The following is a 21,111-nucleotide window of genomic DNA, read 5'->3' as shown; positions in this document are numbered from 1 at the left end:
CATAGCAGAACAGATAAGATCAGCTGCAAACATGTCCTATTTGTGAGAAATGTGTTTAACCTTGAGATGAGGGGGTTTGTGACCTTTGTGAACGCTGCCAACATCAACAACGTTCAGCAGGTTTCAACCTTAAGGGCTTAATGCAAAACAGATTAGTCACTTGCTCTCAACCCCGGAAACCATTAACTCTCCTTGGAAAGGTAACCTTATGAGCCGGTGCTGTTTGCTTTGTAAATGAGCCCTGAGGTCATTTCAGCGCTGCTGAACACATTGGTTAACCAGACTACTGGTCTGATCGCTTTGTCCCCTTTCTGCTTCATTCCCAACCCCATTCGACATCCCTCCCAAACATGGGGAAACAGAACTGGTCTGGCAGACTGATGGATTCAGCTTGGCCCTTCTCTCAGGACACATTTCCTCTCTTTGTGACTCTATCTCCTAATGTTAATATTTCTGAATTTTGCAGACCTTCAAACTGCATTTTGACCATTGATGGCTAGTCCCTCTACCAACTCTCAGCAGGAATATGTATACGTTTGAATAGTTGAACTAATCCCCATCCTTCAATTAGCTGAGCCTCAAACAGCTTCTAATGACTGTAACCACCTGAGGAAACAAGCTGCCACAGAAAGCCCTAAAAACACTACTCTCACCAAGATGTCAGGATCACTTTTGTGAGTGTCTTCCATTCCTCAAATCCCAGATGACTCTCCTTTTACAATCAGCTAAAATGTTAATTGCTGCCAAACGGGGACCACAGAACCTATTCACCCAGTCCATTGCTAACTGGTCCATCACGTCTGTGATGGCTCCCATAGGGTGCAACTGACTAACCACCACGCCCGGCCTTCTATCTGTAACCCTGCTCACTTGCTGCTCAAAAAACAATTACTGTATCAGTTGGATCAGCCTCCACTACACTCCCAGGCAGTGCATTCCAGATCTTGACCAATCAGGCCACTATCACTATTACCACCTTTGTTGCCAATTACCTTGAACCTGTGACTTGTGGTTCTCAATCCTTCCACCAATGGGAGAGGCTTCTCACTGTCCTGCTCAGACCGCTCAGGATTTGAGGATCAGTATGGAGTCTCCTCTCCACCTTCTCTGGAAGGACAGTCTCAACGTCACTGATCTACATACACCCTGGAATCATATTCTCTTCACTCTCTTTTGCACCCTCACTGATATCTTCCTAAAAGCAGTGCCCAGAACTGTGCGACAATAATTTGGCTGACCCAAACCCATATCTTATAAAATATTCATCATAACTTCCTTGCTTTACGTCCTCTATGCCCTGATGCACTGAGTCCAGATTCCTGCATGTCTTACCAACAGAGTCCTCAATCTCACCTAGTCACCTTCAAAGATTTATACAGATACACTGTACCCCACTGCTGCTGCACCCCTTTAGAATTCTGCCCTTTATTTTATGCTCTCCCTCCCATTCTTCCTGTCAAAATAAAGCAATTAAATAGTTTAAGGCACTCAATATTGTTGCCCCATAAAACGTGATAGTCTACACCCAGACTCTGAGTCTGTGTGATAGGTAGCCAGTTCTCTAACAGAAAACAAAGTTAAAATAAATGGCTGGCAAGATACAGTTGGTGAGGTGTCCAAGGGAGCAGAGAGCTAGAGCCCTTATAGCACAGGATAAAGGCCACTGAGCTCATATCAGCTCTGCACGGTAATCCAGTCAGTCCCAATTCCCTGCTCTACACGCACTCCTGAAGGTTTATTTCGCTTTCAAAGTTAATTTTAAATCATTATTATCCCACCATCCTGGTGGGCAGGAAAGGTGATGGCCAAGTGGTATTATCGCTATTAATCCAGGAGACCCAGGTCATGTTCTGGGGAGACAGGTTCAAATCCCACCACAACAGATGGTGGAATTTGAATTCAACATCAAAAAAAAACGATGACCATGAAACCATTGCCCACCTGGATCATTAATGTCCTTCAGGGAAGGAAATTGCCATCCTCACCTGCCACTCCAGACCCACAACCAATGTGGTTGACTCCAATTGCCCTAACAAGCCCGTCGTATCAATTACTAAAGTCTCAAAAGAAATGAAACCAGACGGATCACCTAGCATCGATAATAAGCACCGGAAAAGACAACGGCATCAAGTCCTCTTTCATGATATCTGAGATCTAGGATCAATATTGGGAGAGTTAGCCCAAATGAGACATAGTCATACACTCAGAATCATACCTTACAGACAATGTTTCAGACACCACCAACACCATCCCTGGATATATCCTGTCGCACCACAGACCCAGAGGTGGGGGCACAATGGGATACAGTCAGGAGAGAGTTACCCTGGGAGTCCTCAGCATTGACTCTGGACCCCATGAAGTCTCATGGCTTCAGGTTAAACCTGGGCAAGGAACCCTCCTACTGATTCCCACGTACCACCCTCCCTCGGCTGATGAATCGGTACTCCTCTGTGTTGAACAACACTTAGAGGAAGCACTGAGGGTGGCAAGGTCACAGAATGTACCCTGGGTGGGGGATCTCAATGTCCACCACCAAGAGTGGCTCAGCAGCAGCATTACTGATCGAGCTGGTCAGGTCCTAAAGGACATAGCTGCTACCCTGGGTCTGCGGCATGTGGTGGGGGAACCAAGAGGGAAAAACATACTCAACAACCTCATCCTTACCAATCTGCCGGCTGTAGATGTATCTGTCGGCCGTAGATGTATCTGTCCGTGACAGTATCGGTAAGAGTGACCACCACACAGTCCTTGTGGAAACAAAGTCCCACCTTCACACTGAGAATACCCTCCATCGTGTTGTGTGGCACTATCACCGTGCTAAACGGGACAGACTTTAAACAGATTTAGCAATTCAACAATGGGCATTCAGGAGGCACTGTGGACTATCAGCAGCAGGAGAACTGTACTCCAGCACAATCTGTAACCTCATGGCCCGGCATATCCCCCACTCAACCATTACCATCAAGCCAGGGGATCAACAATGGTTCAATGGAGGGTGCAGGAGGGCATGGCAGGAGCAGCACCAGGCATTCGTGAAGATGAGGTGGCAACCTGGTGAAACCAAATAGGTCTACTTGCATCAAAAGTGTGGTGCTGGAAAAGCACAGCCAGTCAGGCAGCATCTGAGGAGGAGAGTCGACGTTTTGAGCATAAGCCCTTCATCAGGATGAAGAGCTTATGCTCAAAACGTCGACTCTCCAGCTCCTCAAACGCTGCCTGACTGGCTGTGCTTTTCCAGCGCCACATTTTTTGACTCTGATCTCCAGCCCTCACTTTCTCCTAGGACTACTTGCATACCAAACAGCAAAAGCAACAAGTGATAGACAGAGCTAAATGATCCCACAATCACTGGATCAGATCTAAGCTCTGCAGTCCTGCCACATCCAGTCATGAATGGTGGTAGGAGATTAAACAACTCACTGGAGGAGGAGCCCCCACAAATATCCCCGTCCTCAATGATGGAGGAGCCCAGCACATCAGGGCAAAAGATAAGGCTGAAGCTTTCACAGCAATCTTCAGCCAGAAGTGCTAAGTGGATGATCCATCTCAGCCTCCTCCAGTGGTCCCCAGCGTCACAGATCCCAGTCTTCAGCCAATCCGATTCACTCCATGTGATATCAAGAAATGGATGGAGGTACTGGACACTGCAAAGGCTATGGGCCCTGACAACATTCCAGCAATAATACTAAAGACTTGTGTTCCAGAACTTGCCGCTCCCCTAGCCAAGCTGTACCAGTACAGTTATAACACTGGCATCTACCTGACAATGTGGAAAATTGCCCAGGTATGTCCTGTACCCAAAAAGCAGGACAAATCCAACCCGGCCAATTACCGCCCCATCGGTCTACTCTCGATCATCAGGAAAGTGATGGAAGGTGTCACCAACAGTGCTATCAAGCAGCACCTGCTCAGCAATAACCTGCTCAGTGACACCCAGTTTGGGTCCCACCAGGGCCACTCAGCTCCTGACCTCATTACAGCCTTGGCTCAAACATGGACAAAAGAGCTGAATTCCAGCGGGGAGGGAAGAGGGACAGCCCTTGACATCAAGGCTGCATTCGGCCAAGTGTGGCATCAAGGAGCCCTGGCAAACCTGGAACCATTGGGCATCAGGGGGCAAACTCTCCGCTGGTTGGAGTCATACCTGGCACATAGGAAGATGGTTGTGGTTGTTGGAAGTCAGTTATCTCAGCCCCAGGACATCTCTGCAGGATTTCCTCAGGGTAGTGTCCTAGGCCCAACATCTTCAGCTGCTTCATCAATGACCTTCCCTCTGTCATTAGGTCAGAAGTTCACTGATGATTGCACAATGTTCAGCACCATTCGCGACGACTCAGATACTGAACAGTCAGCGTTCAAATGCAACAAGATCTGGACAATATCCAGGCTTGGGCTGACAAGTAACATTCACACCACACAAATGCCAGGCTAGAAGCTAAGAATACTGCAGCAAGTAACTCCCCTCTTGACTCCCCGAAGCATGTCCACCATCTATAAGGCACAAGTCAGGTGTGATGGAATATTCCCCAATTACCTGGATGGGTGCAGCTCCAACCACACTCAAGAAACCTGACACCATCCAAGATAAAACAGTCCACTTGATTGGCCTTACATTCACTCCCTCCACTGCCAATGGTCAGTAGCAGCAGTGTGTACCATCTACAAGATGCACTGCAGACATTCACCAAAGATCCTCAGACAGCATCTTCCAAACCCACGACTGCTCCCATCTCGAAGGACAAGGGGCAGCAGATACATGGGAACACCACCCCTGCAAGTTCCCCACCAAGCCACTCATCCTGACTTAGAAATATATCACCATTCCTTCAGTGTTGCTGGGTCAAAACCCTAGAATTCCCTCCCTAAAGACATTGCTGGCCAACCCACAGCACACTGATTGCAGCGGTTCAAGAAGGCAGCTTACCATCACCCTCTCAAGGGCAACTGGGATTGGCTAATAAATGCTGGGCCCAGCCAGCAGCACCCTGTACAGCTGCAACATGACCTCCCAACTCCTGTACGCAATACTCTGACCAATAAAGGAAAGCTTATCAAACACCTTCACTATCCTATCTACCTGCAACTCTACTTTCAAGGAGCTATGAACCTGCACTCCAAGGTCTCTTTGTTCAGCAACACTCCCTCGGACCTTACCATTAAGTGTGTAAGTCCTGCTAAGATTTGCTTTCCCAAAATGCAGCACCTCACATTTATCTAAATTAAACTCCATCTGCCACTCCTCAGCCCATTTGATCAAGATCTTGTTGTAATGTGAGGTAACCCTCTTCGCTGTCCACTACACCTCCAATTTTGGTGTCATCTGCAAACTTACTAACTATATCTTTTATGCTCACATCCAAATCATTTATATAAATGAAGAAAAGTAGAGGACCCAGCACTGATCCCCATGGCACAGTCTGAAAAACAACCCTCCATCACCACCCTCTGGTCTTTTACCTTTGAGCCAGTTCTGTATCCAAATGGCTAGTTCTCCCTGTATTCCATGAGATCTAACCTTGCTAATCAGTCTCCCATGGGGAACCTTGTCGAACGCCTTACTGAAGTCCATATAGGTCACATCTACCGCTCTGCCCTCATTAATCTTCTTTGTTACTTCTTCAAAAAACTCAGTCAAGTTTGAGACATGATTTCCCATGCACAAAGCCATGCTGACTATCCCTAATCAGTCCTTGCCTTTCCACATACATGTACATCCTGTCCCTCAGGATTCCCTCCAACAACTTGTCCACCACCAACGTCAGGCTCACTGGTCTATAGTTCCCTGGCTAGTCGTCACAACCCTTCTTAAACAGTGGCACCACGTTAGCCAACCTCCAATCTTCCGGCACCTCACCTGTGACTATCGATGATACAAATATCTCTTCCCAGTTTTAAAAGAGTTTCACTTTTACAAATCAAATAAAAAGGATACTCTTGAATTTTATTATATTTCCACAGGGCACAGATCACACAAAACTTTACAACAAATACAAATTAAACAGCTTTAAGGGAATCAAAAGTTTGTCCTCAAATACTCAATTTCCAGACAGAACCCCAACAGTCATAAACCAGAGACAGCTAGAAAATTAAAATCACAATTTACTATTAATCTGACATATTGTGAATTGTACATTTTATGGATTATACATGTATAGAAAAACATTACAGGTAGTGATGGCAATACTTTGCCATATCACGTTAAGTTGTACAATGCATAAACAAGCTTGTCATTTTGTCTTTCAGTTTTTTTGTTACATTTTGTAATCCATTTGCATAGGAAAAATATTTTTTAAAATTGTTACAACATATTTCAATGTGACATCATTACATGAAATGTCACCTTAATAAAAAGGATATTAACCATCACCAACTGCTTTCTTCCCCAGTTCCTCTGGAAATTCTATGCGTTGAAGAGCTCCAATTAAATGTGCCAGCCCATTCAGGGTCTGCAAACATGCTATACAGTAGCTACAATTGAAAGGCATGGTTTCAAATCATCAATTCTAGATTGCTGCAATTGGTCTACAAGATCTTCTCAAGTCTCAGTCCACAATATAAAGAAAAATATTGCGAGACAGTCTGTCATACCATACACAGCCAAAGTTAAACTACTGTTTTTAGGAAAAAAAATCCTGAAGGTTTGATTAAATAAAACTATACTTGCAAATGAACTTAAGTGCAGAATGGAGAGTCCAACTTCACTGGTTCCCTCAGCGACTCCTGCATTCATTTTACTGAAGTGTCCGAATGAGAAACTTCAGGCCAATCCTGTATGCCCTCTCTGCACTTCCATTTTGATGCATCTCCTTATATTTATTTAAAGAAAGCCAACTGGAGTTTGACAAGGCATTGGCAATTTCACTGGCCGGGAAAGCAATCGGCTGACTTTTTAAAAAGTACGTAGTTAGATATTTGCACCCAACATTCTCCAATCCTAAATGATGCTACTTCGACTGGCTAGGTTCCAAAAACATCTACGTTTTTAAAAAAAAAGGCTTAAGGAGCTTATTTAGCAGTTGTGCAGCTGTGCTTCAGGATAAGGAATGTGAAACATTCTTTTGCTGGAGCAGCTTCCATTGTTAATCGCCACTCCTTTTAATATACTGGGATCTCCAGAGATGTGCAATAACATCTTAGACCAAGTGGATTAGAAACTAGCCTATGTGGAATCTTACCATTGTAGGTTCCATGGTTCCTCTGAGTCATCATAGATAAGCACAGACAAGATAAATATTCAGTGTCTTTGTGGAAACTTAACAATTGCAAGTCTTTGTAGAGTTGAAAATGCAAAGTTTAAAAAAATGTTTCCCATCAGGCATTTTTCCACTATAAACACTTCATTGGATAGAGTATCCGATACAAGTTCCCACATTGTTACAGCCATAAATGGGACAAAATATGGGCGAACACTTCAGTGAACTATGATAGGAGCACCTAATTTATGCACTGTCCTAAGTATTAGACAAATTAAACTCGTGTGTTCAGATTAAAAAGTTAAGAGTATGCTGATATTCAAGCTTCAATATTGCTGGCATAATTAAAAACCAGTTTGAATTTACACACTTTAGAAATCACTTTAAACTGTTCTACTAGCCATCATTGTTCTAAAAAACTTCAGTTTTCACTTGGCAGGGTAGGACTATACAGAGCACTGGCATTGCATGCGGTTAACAATATTGCTTCATAAATGATCAACCAGAACCACATACATAACAAAAATCCACAACCGGCTGGAGAGATACTCAACCTCCAAGTACAGCCCCAGTAAATAAATAAGTTATGATCCAAGTCAGCGATTTCAGTCAAAGCAATGCACCAAAGCAGAGTTTAATGATACTAAGTTGCACAAAAGGTTTGGGCCAGGTTACTAACATTGAACTGAAATTTAGATGATTCAAAATGTGCAGATGACTGCATAAATAAGCACCTCAAGTGGAACTCTTGACCAGGCTGAACCATTTAAAATGCATGCCTGAACTAGCTTCCATCCCTTTGGCACTCTAATCATGCACAGAGAGAAAAAAAAGTGTAAAATCAAGCATGAAGAACAACCAGTAGATTTGATAGGCTCTGCCTAGCCCATTCATTTCTCCAATCAAGGACAGCGTTGAATACATTTTTCACACATGATCAGGAGCAATTTTCCATCATAGTTTAACAGGAAAATCCAATTTTTCAGAAACACATGCTCACATATGGTCTTTTTTTCCCCATTACGTAATCCTGTGCCTCCAACTGCCAGCAAGAATTTGCTTCAACAAATGTTAGTCACTTGTGTCATGCTGCTGAACGTGTATGCAAGTCCATCATGATCCCTCCTGCCTCAGCAAGATAGGCAGCAATATCCTCTTGTCTTTTTAAGGGGCAGTAAATATTTTTCGTCCAAAAGCGAGAACCACAAACGAGGGGTAAAGTTATTCACTGAAGATGCTATCCGTGGAAATTACTCACTTCAGGATTATATGGTAACTGTCACTGCCCTCAGCTGTAGGAAAGAAATGGAGGAAAAAAAAAGACATTAAAACAAAATTAGCTCACTCTTTTTCAAAAAGTGGGATTTATAATTCCTATAATTCCGGAGGGAAATAGTTTTCAGATTAAGTAGTAACAGTGTAAAGTTGCTTTGGGGGTCATAAAATAATTTTACTTCTCAAATGGAATGCAATCATAAACAATCAGCACATATGAACACCATTCTTATAATACAATGGTCGCTCGTACTAATGAGCATTTGATATAAAAGGGGAACAACAGGAATCACCAAGAGAAGGGCTGTGGCAGTTACAGAACTGTATGAAGGAACAGCACAAATCATGGAGGAAAAACTGCAGTTGTTGAAGCTGCCTACAAATGACTAATTTTCTCTTCACATATTTGGATTGATAAAAGATCACATTACTGAACAAATTTAAACAATGGCTGACAAATTTAGCTTTTCTTTTGAATAGTTTTAATAACCCCAGTGTGACAGTGTAATGTTCATCTTACTGGATGAATGCTCTGGAAACAAGTTCACGCCCCACCACAGCAGCTGAGGAACTCCGTAAATGTGGAATAAAAGGCAAGCTTCAGTAATGATGCTCATTATCGGATGGTCATAAAACCTAACCAGCTCCCCGACGACCTTCAACAAAACAAAATTTGTCATACTGACCCAAGCTGAACTATTGTTGTGACTGCTGACCTACAGGAATGTAGTGGACTGGTAACTGCCTGAACCAACCATTCAGTTGTATTTTTAAGAAAAATGGCTCACAATCATTTTACAAGGAGAACTGGGCAATAAATGATAATACACACTCCACGATTGAATAAAACCAATATATTCTGTCTACAAATAAGCTCTTAAGAGACTGAGTACAACTGTTTAAGAAAAATACAGAAATCTCATGAAGCATTCAAAGATGGCTGAAGCAGGTCAGACTGATCTTCAGCCAGCATGTGCTTTGGAGAGAAAAACAAATTGCTGGAAAAACTCAGCAGGTCTGGCAGCACCTGTGGAAAGATAACAATTAATGTTTTGGGCCCACTGACCCTTCTTATTTGTGTTGAAAAATGTGTTGTTGGAAAAGCGCAGCAGGTCAGGCAGCATCCCAGGAGCAGGAGAATCGACATTTCAGGCATAAGCCCTTCTTCCTGCTCTGTCGATTCTCCTGTTTCTTGGATGCTGCCTGACCTGCTGCGCTTTTCCAGCAACACGTGTTTCAGCTCTGATCTCCAGCATCTGCAGTCCTCACTTTCTCCTTGTGATTTGTGGTTTGTTCTGAGGAAGGGTCACTGAACCCAAAACGTTAACAGCTTTCTCTCCACAGATGCTGCCAGGCCTGCTGAACTTTCTAGCAATTTGTTTTATGTTTCAGATCGCCAGCATCTGCAGTTCTTTTGTTTCTTTGTTTACGTGCTTAGGAGTGTTGGCTTTTGATTTAACTATTTCTCGAACCATTTGTACCATCCCAAAAAGCTTAGGAGAGTTCTGCAAACTCGACTAGAAAAGAAAATTAGGCTTTGCTGGCAAGTGCTGAAAACATTACCTTTTAATGTGTCTAAAATGAAACAAGATTCATCCTGGAAATTCTGGATCATCTGAAAAACAAACAGGATTCAAACTGTATAAGCCACACAGATTTGCCATTCGTAAAATCACAAACAATGAGATATTACTGACATGATACGAAAAGCACACTCCTTAACAGTACACATTTGTCAAACAGAGTGCTAGTTTGGTGTGTTCTGGAAACCACATGAGGAGCATGGACAGAGCTCTTCATTCTTCCCTAACAACAGCACCACGGCAATTAATTTCAACCTAAAGCTGAACCCAAAATAACCATTCACCCTTGCAAAATTCTCAGAACTATTAAACCATTGAGAATAGGAACAATGGCATATGAAGGACACATGCCACTTAAAACCTAAAACATGATATCTACCACAGACTGCATTAATTTAGGAGGGGCTGGCCTCTGAAGTCACCTCAAGTCTAATCAGGTTGATCTGCAAAAGTAGTGTTATACTGCAGATTAAATATAGACAGTAACATGAGGAACGTGACAACAACATGCACGTTACCATTCTGAACTCCATTGGGATGTGTCTTGGAAACACCTTAAAAGGTAGAACAAATACAATAATTCTACCCACAGAAAGCAGGACAAATCCAACCCGGCCAATTACCGCCCCATCGGTCTCCTCTCGATCATCAGGAAAGTGATGGAAGGTGTCACCAACAGTGCTATCAAGCAGCACCTGCTCAGCAATACCCTGCTCAGTGACACCCAGTTTGGGTCCCACCAGGGTCACTCAGCTCCTGACCTCATTACAGCCTGGGGTCAAACATGGACAAAAGAGCTGAACTCCAGAGGGGAGGGGAGAGGGACATCCCTTGACATCAAGGCTGCATTTGACCAAGTGTGGCATTGAGCAGCCCTGGCAAACCTGGAATCAATGGGTATCAGAAGGGAAACTCTCCGCTGGTCGGAGTCATACCTGACACATAGGAAGATGGTTGTGGTTGTTGGAGGTCAGTCATCTCAGCTCCAGGACATCTTTGCAGGAGTTCCTCAGGATTTGGAGATGCCGGTGTTGGACAGGGGTGGACAAAGTTAAAAATCACAACACCAGATTTAGTCCAACAGGTTTATTTGGAAGCACTAGCTTTCAAAGCGCTGCTCCTTCATCAGGACAACCACCTGATGAAAGAGCAGCGCTCCAAAAGCTAGTGCTTCCAATTAAACCTGTTGGACTATAACCTGGTGTTGTTTGATTTTTTTTTAAACAGTTCCTCAAGATAGTGTCCTAGGCCCAACCATCTTCAGCTGCTTCAATTACCTTCCCTCCATCATAAGGTCAGAATCGGGGACGTTTGCTAGTGTTTGAACAATGTTCAGCATCATTCATAAATTCTCAGACACTGTGTCCAAATGGACAACATTCAGACTCAGACTGGCTGTTAACTAACATTTACCACACACAAATGTCAGGCAATGACCAGCTCAAACAGTCGAGAATCCAAACTCAACATCCGCTGGCATTACCATCACTAGTGACTATATAAATTAAGTGGCTACAACAGCAGGTCAGAGGCTAGGAACCTTGCAGCAATAATTCGCCTCCTGACTTCCCAAAGCCAGCCCACCATCTATCTACAAGGCACAAGTCAGGAGTGCGATGGGATACTCCCCACTTGCCTGGATGAGAGCAGCTCCAACACAAGAAGCACGAAACCATCCAGGACAAAGCAGCCCACTTGATTGACATCCTTCAACAATTCTCTTTTCACCACTGATACAAAATAACAGCAGTGCATACCATTTACAAGATGCATTGCAGTAAATTAACAAGGCTCGATCAACAACACCTTCCAAACATGTAACCTCTACCATCTGGAAAGACAAGAGCAGCAGATACAGAAGAACACCACCACCTGCAAGTTCTCCTCCAAGCCAGACACCATTTCAGTTGAGGTACATTGCCATTCCTTCATTGCTGGAGCTCTATCCTTAACAACACTGTAGATACATGCATTAATCCTGGGCAGTGTTGCAGAACAAAGACGTTGGAGCGCACGGTCATAGTTCCTTGAAAGTGGAGTCGCAAGTTAGTCTGGTTGCCTTTATTGGTCAGAGCATCGAGTTCAGGAGTTGGGAGGTCATTTTGCTGCTATACAGGACATTATTCCAAAAGTAGTCTAACAATTGTGTGCGATTCTGGTCTCCCTCCTATCGGAAGGATGTTGTGAAATTTGAAAGGGTTCAGGAAAGATTTACAAGGATGTTGCCAGGGTTTGAGATATAGGGAGAGGTTGAATAGGTTGGGGCTGTTTTCTCTGGAGCGTTGGAGGCTGAGGGGTGACCTCACACATTTATAAAACCATGAAGGGCATGGATAGGGTTAATAGACAAAGTCTTTTCCCTGGGGTGGGGGAGTCCAGAACTAGAGGGCATAGGTTTAGGGTGAGAGGGGAAAGATATAAAAGGGACTTGAGGGGCAGCTTTTTCACACAGTGGGTGGTATATGTATGGAATGAGCTGCCAGAGGAAGTGGTGGAGGCTGGTACAATTGCAACATTTAAGAGGCATCTGGATGGGTACATGAATAGGAAGGGTTTAGAGGGCTATGGGCTAAGTGCTGGCAAAGTGACTAGATTAGGTTAGGATGATTGGTTGGCATGGACGAATTGGACCGAAGGGTCTGTTTCTGTGCTGGACATCGTTATGACTCTAAAACGGACTGCAGAACTTCAGAAGAGGCTCTCCGTGGCAATAAAGGATTCATAATGTTCCTGCAAAACCTCTTGCTAGATTTTTGTATTGTAAAGGCATTACAGGTCGCTCCGACGGACAACAAAGGCTGGCCTTGCAAATAATGCTTATATTCTGTAATTGGCTCATAAAAAAATATTGCACGCACGGAGTCTCTTATGTGCTGAGGCAGAAACCAGGTTACCTTTAAACATTCATTTGGATTCTTAAGGACTTGACACAGTAGACAGACGATGTTTTTCCGACTAACAACAAGAAATCTCCGATGGGCGGTCAATCAATTTTGAGTAAAGAGATATTCCTGCAAAGGCCTACAAACTTTTGTATTCCTATGCACCAGACTGTCAAAAATATCTATTATTGAAATAAACAGATTTTTGGTCCGCCAGCGAGTCAAGCTTAGGGACAATGGACAACAAACTGAAATGAAGTGAAGATGATCAGTCCTGATTGCATCCAACGGTGGAGGGGTTTGAGGGATTGCATGGCCTCCTCTTGCTCAATTTCTTAGGTTGGAAATCAGTAGTTCAGTCACCACAGCCCGGTGGGTCTTTGAAGCACAGGTAACTGGTCAAGATTTCATTAACTGCGCTTTGAGACAAAGTTCTAAAAGCATTAGCACAGTGGAAATTGAATTCTTGTACAAACTTAAAGGAAAATGAATAAAGCAAGAAAGAATTAAAGGAAATAAGTGGTGATCAGAGGCTTTGAAAATTAGGGAAGATGCACCAAGAACAAAATCTGAACAAGAATTCAAAATGCTCCACTATTCATCAGAATCATGGCTGAATACCCTTTGACCTCTTCAACCACAAGAACTATGTCTAACTCCTTCTTCAAAATGCTCAATGTCTTGGCCTCAACCACTGTGGCAACAGATAATTCCACAGGCTCCCTCACACTCTAAGGACATTTCTCCTCATCTCAGTCCTAAATGGTCTACCCTGTTCCCTTAGACTGTGACAGCCTGGTTCTGGGCTCCTTGATCATTTGGAACATCCTTCCGGTGCTGACCTTGTCTAGTCCTGTTCGAAATTTGTACGTTTCTATGAAATCTCCCCTCATTCTCCTAAACTCATGAATACAATCCTAACTGATCCAGTTTGTCTTTATACATCAGTCCCGCCATCCCAGGAATCAGTCTGGGAAACCTTCGCTGTACTCCCTCCATCACCAGAACACCCTTCCTCAGATAAGCACACAATACTCCAGGTGTGGTCTCACCAAGGCCCTGTGCAACTGCAACAAGACATCCCTGTTCGTGTACTCAAATTCACTCACTATGAAGGGAAACATCACATTTGTTTTCTTCACCATCTGCTGCGCTTGCATATTTACACTAAGCAACCAGTGTAAGACACCAAAGTCTCATTACAGATTTCCCATTCCCCTCAATTTATTGCCTTTCAGATAAAAATCTCCCTTCCTGCTTTTGCTACCAAAGTGGATGGCCTCATTTATTCACATTATATTTCATCTGCCATGTATTTGCTCAATCAGCTTCTCCAAATTACTCTGAACCACCTCTGCATCTTCCACTCAGCTCCCCCCCCCCCCCCAATCCAGCTTTGGTGTCATCTGAAAATTCGGAGGTATTATATTTGATTCTGTCATCTAAATATTGAGTAGCAGCTGGGGACTGAGCAATACACCAGTAGTCACTGCTTTCCATTTGGAAAAAGACCCAGTTATCTCTACTTTTTGTTTCCTGTTGGCCAAGCAGTTTTCTATCCATCTCAATACACTGCCCCTCGTCCCATGCACTTTAATATTACATGCTGATCTCATGTGAACTTGGCTGAAGACTTTCCCAAAGTCCAAATAAACCACACTGGCTCCCCTCATCAACTCTCAGTTGACAAACTGTGCCTTAAAGCACTTTTGAGGTGATGAAATACTTGAAGTGGATTCAATTTGTAATGCCTTGCAAGATCCAATCAAAGTATCTTGTAGGAGGGCAAGAAGTTAAGAATGGTCATGAGATAATCAGATCAACTGGGATGCCTTGAATGCAACAGCTACTGTGTCTCCTTAATTCAAGAAACAGCTAATGTGTGTCCTTGATATGTATGTACCCATCAAGCAGGGAGGAAGTGGTCGAGTGAGGAAGCGGTCGAGTGAGGAAGCCTTGGTTTACTCAAGTAGTTGAAGCTCTTGTCAAGCAAGTCAATCCGAGTGTTACCCAACAGGAAACCCTGGATGAATCAGGTCATTCAGAACCTGCTAAAAACCAGGTGTGAGGCCTTCAGATCAGGAGACCCACCCAAATATAAGGAATCCAAGTATGACCTTTGCAGAGCTGTCAAGACAGCCAAGGACCAATACCTATCCAAACTAGAGACCCAGACAGACACCTGGCAACTATGGCAAGGACTGAATGACATAACGGGTTCTAAAAAGGAGACAGTGCAAGATAGCAGACGATGACATATCCTTCCCAGATCATCTCAATGCCTCTATGCTCACTTAAAGCAGAATTTTGGCCGAGAGGTAACATCTATTCTGACAAGTCCTGACGAACCTATCCCAACAGTCACTGCTGAGGTCAGATCAGTTTTCCTTCATGTGAATCCAAGGAAAGCGATGGGACCAGATGGAGTACCAGTCCATGCACTCAGAGCATGTGCAGATCAACTGGCAGAGATCTTCTCGGGCATCTGCAACCTCTCCCTGCAGCAGGCCACTGCTCCTGCCTGTTTCAGAGGGCCAACATCATCCCTGTGCCTAAGGCAGCTCATGCAGCATGTCTCAATGACTACCGCCCAGTGGCCCTAACCTCGGTGGTCATGAAGTGCTTTGAAAGGCTGGTCATGGCATTAATCAACTCCAGCCTCCCCACTACTCTAGACCCACTCCAATTTGCCTATTGGACCAACAGATCCACGTCAGATGCCATATCACTTGCCCTTCACTCCTCCCTAGAACATCTTGACACAAGAACATCTACGTAAGAATCCTACTCATTGACTGCAGTTCAGCCTTCAATAATATTATCCCCGTGAGACGGATTACTAAACTTAGTGATCTTGGACTAAGCCTCACTTTCTGCAACAGGATCCTCAGTTTCCTGACCCACAGGCCACAATCAATGAAGACTGCAGACAATATTTCATCCTCACTAACACTCCCTGGCAATGTTTTTCTACAACCTCTCCCGTCGGGGAAAAGATACACATGCACCAGCCAGTATCGACCCTCCTGTTAGGATACTGAATGGACTCAAACTCTTAGCATTCGCCTGTACCTGTGATTTTGTTTTTGCCGCTGTTTACCTATTATTTACTTATCTATGCTACTTAACTACATGATCTGCCTGTATTGCTCCCAAGACAAAGATTTTCACTGTGCCTCGGTACACATGACAATAAATTCAATTCAATTCAAGAGGAAGAAGGAGGCTTATTTTAGGAGGAGGAGAGGTGAAGGATCAATTAGGGCGCTTGAGAGTTACAAGTGAGTCAGGAAAGACCTAAAGAGAGAACTAAAGGAGCCAGGAGGGGACATGAGAAGTCATTGGCAGATAGGATTGAAAGCTTTCTATAGGTATGTCAGGAAGAAAAGAATGACTAGAGAAAGATTAGGGCCAATCAAGGATAGTAGTAGTAAATTGTAAGTGGAGTCCAAGGAGATATGGGAAGCGCTCAATTAATATTTTTCATCAGTATTAACACTGGATAAAGACAATGTAGTCGAAGAAAATACTGAGATACAGGCTACTAAACTAGACGGGATTGACGTTTGCAAGGTGTTAGCAATTCTGGAAAGTGTGAAAATAGATAAATCCCCTGGGCCGGATGGGATTTATTTTAGGATTCTCTGGGAAGCCAGGGAGATTGCCGAGCCTTTGGCTTTGATCTTTATGTCATCATTGTCTACAGGAATAGTGCCAGAAGACTGGAGGATAGCAAATGTTGTCCCCTTGTTCAAGGAGAGTAGAGACAACCCTGGTAATTATAGACCTGAGAGCCTTACTTCGTGGGTAAAGTGCTGGAAAAGGTTATAAGATTGGATTTATCATCTAGAGGTAAATAGGTTGATTAGGCATAGTCAACATGGCTTTTGTTAAGGGTAGGTTGTGCCTCACAAACCTTACTGAGATCTTTGAATGCTGACCAAACAGGTGGATGAGGGTAAAGCGGTTGACGTGGTATATACGGATTTCAGTAAGGTGTTTGATAAAGTTCCCCACAGAAGGCTGTTGCATAAAATACAGAGACATGGGATTGAGGGTGATTTAGCAGTTTGGATCAGAAGTTGGCTAACTGAAGAAAGACAGAGGATGGTGGTTGATGGGAAATGTTCATCCTGGTGTTCAGTAACTAGTGGTGTACTGCAAGGATCAGTTTTGGGGCCACTGCTGTTTGTCATTTTTACAAATGACCTGGATGAGGGCGCAGAAGGATGGGTTAGTAAATTTGTGGATGACACTAAGGTCGGTGGAGTTGTGGATATTGCTGAAAGATATTGCAGGTTACAGGGGGACATAGATAAGCTGCAGAGCTGGGCTGAGAGGTGGCGAATGGCATTTAATGCAGAAAAGTGTGAGGTGATTCACTTTGAACGGAACAACAGGAATAGAGTGTACTGGACTAATGGTAAGATTCTTGGTAGTGCAAATGAACAGAGAGATCTCTGTGTCCATGTACATAGATCCCTGAACATTAACAACCCTATCAAACTGGATGGCAAGAAGTTGTACAGTGTGTTAGCTTTATTGATAGAGGGATTGTGTTTTGGAGCCACGTGGTCATACTGCAGCTGTACAAATCGCTGGTGCAGCCACACTTGGAGTATTGCATACAGTTCTGGTCACCACTTTATAGGAAGGATGTGGAAGCTTTGGAAAGGGTTCAGAGGAGATTTACTAGGATGTTGCCTGGTACGGAGGGAAGGTCTTACGAGGAAAGGCTGAGGGAGTTGAGGCTGTTTTCATTAGAGAGAAGGTGGTTAAAAGGTGACTTATTTGAGACATAAAAGATAATCAGAGGGTTAGATAGGGCCTTTTTCCTCAGATGGTGACAGCTAGCACAGAAGGACATAGCTTCAAATAGAGGGATGATAGATATCGGACAGATGTCAGTGGTAGATTCTTTACTCAGTAGTTGGGGGCGTGGAATGCACTGCCTGCAACAGTAGTAGACTCACCAACTTTTAAGGGCATTTAAATGATCATTGGATAGACATATGGATGAAAATGGAATAGTGTAGGATAGCTGGGCTTCAGATTGGTTTCACAGGTCAGTGCAACATTGAGGGCTGAAGGGTCTGTACTGCGCTGTGATGTTCTACGTTCTATCAAGCTTCTCGATCATCAGGAAATCCTTCCTGACAGGTCGTGGGATTATAACAGACCCTGGCAGAGAACTGTCGTTGTGAAGCCAGACAGTAGGTCAACCAGGATACGTTTTGCTCCCACAGTGTGCATATTTTGCAGCAAACAAAGAAATGTGCAAATCCATATTTGTGATCTTGCAGGAAAGATTATCAACTTTGAGCAAGAATGTGAACTGATGCTCACCTACAAAGACAAAACAGTTCATTTCTTGGTGCTACAAATGCTGAATAAATCTTCAATTATTTATCATCCATCTTCCGAGGGGGTGTCATAAGATTATTGACAGTGCATGCAATTTGTGCTTATCTGAACCAAGAACAGAGTACTGAGCATTAACTTATGATTCAGGTAGCAATAGGCCAGAGTGAATCTCAACAGGTCTCAAAGTGAGTATCCTTGTTCTGAAGAGCTATAACAGACTCAAAAACATCAACATTTTCTCTCTCCAGGCCTGCTGCATTTCTTCAGCATTCTGTTTCTGATTTCAAACACCCACAGTATTTTATTTTTATTCACAAGGTATTTACCTCATCACTCACAAGCACGTGAATACCAGTGGGTCCCTGCTTGTAGATCTGATGGATTTGACGAGGAGAAATATTGAAAAGTTGGGCAATCTTCTCAGTCATTTCAACTGCTGTTAATTCTTCAAAATAAATTGCGTGGTACACTGAAACAGAAGAACACACCAAGTGGAGTGATGTAGCTTTAAATTGATCTTTTTGTTAATAACAAGACTTCATCATTTGCCTTTTCCCACTTATATTCAACCACAAGATACACAGGAAAAATTATGAAATAAACACTGAAGATGGAGGCTGATATCGACAATTTCCTGTCAAGTGTCACCAGATGTACAGGGCATCATCAGCCCTGCAGTATTGCAGTTCATCTATGCTCCACATTCCCTTTGATTATACGTCTTTGGTATATGGGACTTACAAATTTTTCCTCATGTTTCTCAGCGGTCTCTTGCAATAAACCCATACTTAATTTGAGACTTCAGACAATACAAATATGGAAATTACAGAAGAATATCTAATCCTCCATGAACACTACTTACATTCAACCTATAGAATCAGAGAGAATTAACCTTTTCTCCAGTCATCCGCTTACAGCCTTTGATGACAGATCAATCATTTAACAGTTATCACAATTGAAGTCTCAAAATATCAAACAAAATGCAGGATGCTGCCACTAAACTGCAAGAAAACAATGACAGATTTATAAAAACATCCAATCCAGAATATGTACCCTAACCGCCTACTTCAATTTCTGATGCCCAAAGTAACATTTTTAATAATCCAAAAGAGTAACATATTGCATAACTCCACTTGCTTAGTGGGTGGTGGTAGAAGGCAGTTTGTGCAACTGGAGCCCAATGTACAGTGGCATACCATGGATTAGTGTTGGGTCTGTCATTGTTGGTGATATTGATTAATGATGGAGATGAAAATGTGAGGGACGATAGCAAGTTTTTGGATGACACAAAGATTGGCCAGGTGGTTGACAGTAAGGATGATGATGATATTAGGTTACAGGAGGATATAAACGATTGGACAGATCAGACACAGATATAATTAGACCCTGAAAAATGAGGTGATACACTTTGGAAGAAGGAACAAGACAAGGATCTACTCAATGAACAGCAAGGCACTATGAAGCTCTGAGGAACAGAGGGATCTTGGGGTGTTTGCCCACAGACCCCTGATGGTGGGAGGGCAGGGTAATAGGGTAGTTAAAGGCAAGCATCTTGTATGCCTTCTTATTAGTCATGGCGTAGGTTATAACAGCAAGGAGGTTATGTTGGAGCTCTACAGAACTTTGGTCAGGCCCCAACTGGAGTACTGTGTGCAATTTTGGTCCCCACACGATGGGAAGGATGAGACTGTACTGGAGGGGGTGCAGAAGAGATTCACCAGGATGCTGTCTGGGATTGAGCGATTCAACGATAAAAAGGCACTGCTGGATTAACTGGGGTTGCTTTCTCAGAGGCAAAGAAGGTTTTTCTGTACTTTGAGAACTTAACAAGTACTTTGTGTCAGTTTTCACAGTGGAAGACATGAGTAATATCCCAAAAATTAAAGGGTGTCACGGGGCTGAGTTGAGTATGGTTGCCATTACGAAAGAGAGAGTGCTAGAAAAGTTAAAAAGTCTTAAAATTGATAAATCTCCTGGCCCCGATGGGATACATCCTAGAATTCCGAGAGAGGTGGCTGAGGAAATAGCAGAGGCATTGGTTGAGATCTTTCAAGAGTCACTGGAGTCAGGAAAGGTCCCGGATGATTGGAAGATGGCTTTGTAACCCCCTTGTTCAAGAAAGGATCAAGGCAAAAGATGGAAAATTATAGGCCAATCAGCTTAACCTCGGTTGTTGGTAAAATTCTAGAATCCATCATTAAGGATGAGGTTTCTAAATTCTTGGAAGAGCAGAGTCTGATTAGAACAAGTCAACATGGATTTAGTAAAGGGAGGTCATGCCTGACAAACCTGTTGGAATTTTTTGAAGAGGTAACAAGTAGGTTAGACCAGGGAAACCCAGTGGATGTGGTCTATCTAGACTTTCAAAAGGCCTTTGATAAGGTGCCACACGGGAGGCTGCTGAGCAAGGTGAGGGCCCATGGTGTTCGAGGTGAGCTGCTGGGATGGATTGAGGATTGGCTGTCTAACAGAAGGCAGAGAGTTGGGATAAAAGGTTCTTTTTCAGAATGGCAGCCGGTGACAAGCGGTGTCCCGCAGGGTTCGGTGCTGGGGCCACAGCTGTTCGCATTATATATTAATGATTTGGATGAGGGAACCGGGGGCATTCTAGCGAAGTTTGCCGATGATACGAAGTTAGGTGGACAGGCAGGTAGTACTGAGGAAGTGGGGAGGCTACAGAAGGATCTAGACAGGTTGGGAGAGTGGTCCAGGAAATGGCTGATGGAATTTAACGTGAGCAAGTGCGAGGTCTTGCACTTTGGCAAAAAGAATACAAGCATGGACTACTTTCTAAATGGTGAGAAAATTAATAAA

The 21,111-nt window shown here is 43.5% G+C and overlaps 1 protein-coding gene across 3 annotated transcripts in view; it reads right to left on the bottom strand.

Annotated features, from left to right (window-relative positions):
• Nucleotides 1–5,920: 5,920 nt before the first annotated feature.
• Nucleotides 5,921–21,111, bottom strand: part of tfcp2 (transcription factor CP2) — a 128,498-nt gene continuing 113,307 nt past the window's right edge. For all 3 annotated transcript variants that reach the window (XM_043682045.2, XM_043682043.2, XM_043682044.2), the window contains 3 exons: nt 18,624–18,766; nt 10,032–10,083; nt 5,921–8,485 (listed from right to left, as the gene is read on the bottom strand). In XM_043682045.2, the coding sequence (XP_043537980.1) occupies nt 8,448–8,485; nt 10,032–10,083; nt 18,624–18,766 (233 nt within the window). In that variant the 3' untranslated portion in view covers nt 5,921–8,447. The remainder of the gene's footprint in view (nt 8,486–10,031; nt 10,084–18,623; nt 18,767–21,111) is intronic.

The sequence above is a fragment of the Chiloscyllium plagiosum genome, unplaced genomic scaffold, assembly GCF_037043375.1.
Source record: "Chiloscyllium plagiosum isolate Xiang-an unplaced genomic scaffold, Cpla_swu_hap1 HiC_scaffold_53X, whole genome shotgun sequence".
Lineage (NCBI taxonomy): Eukaryota > Metazoa > Chordata > Chondrichthyes > Orectolobiformes > Hemiscylliidae > Chiloscyllium > Chiloscyllium plagiosum.
Note: the sequence above shows the minus strand (reverse complement) of the source record. Positions and strands in the feature narration are given on the sequence as shown.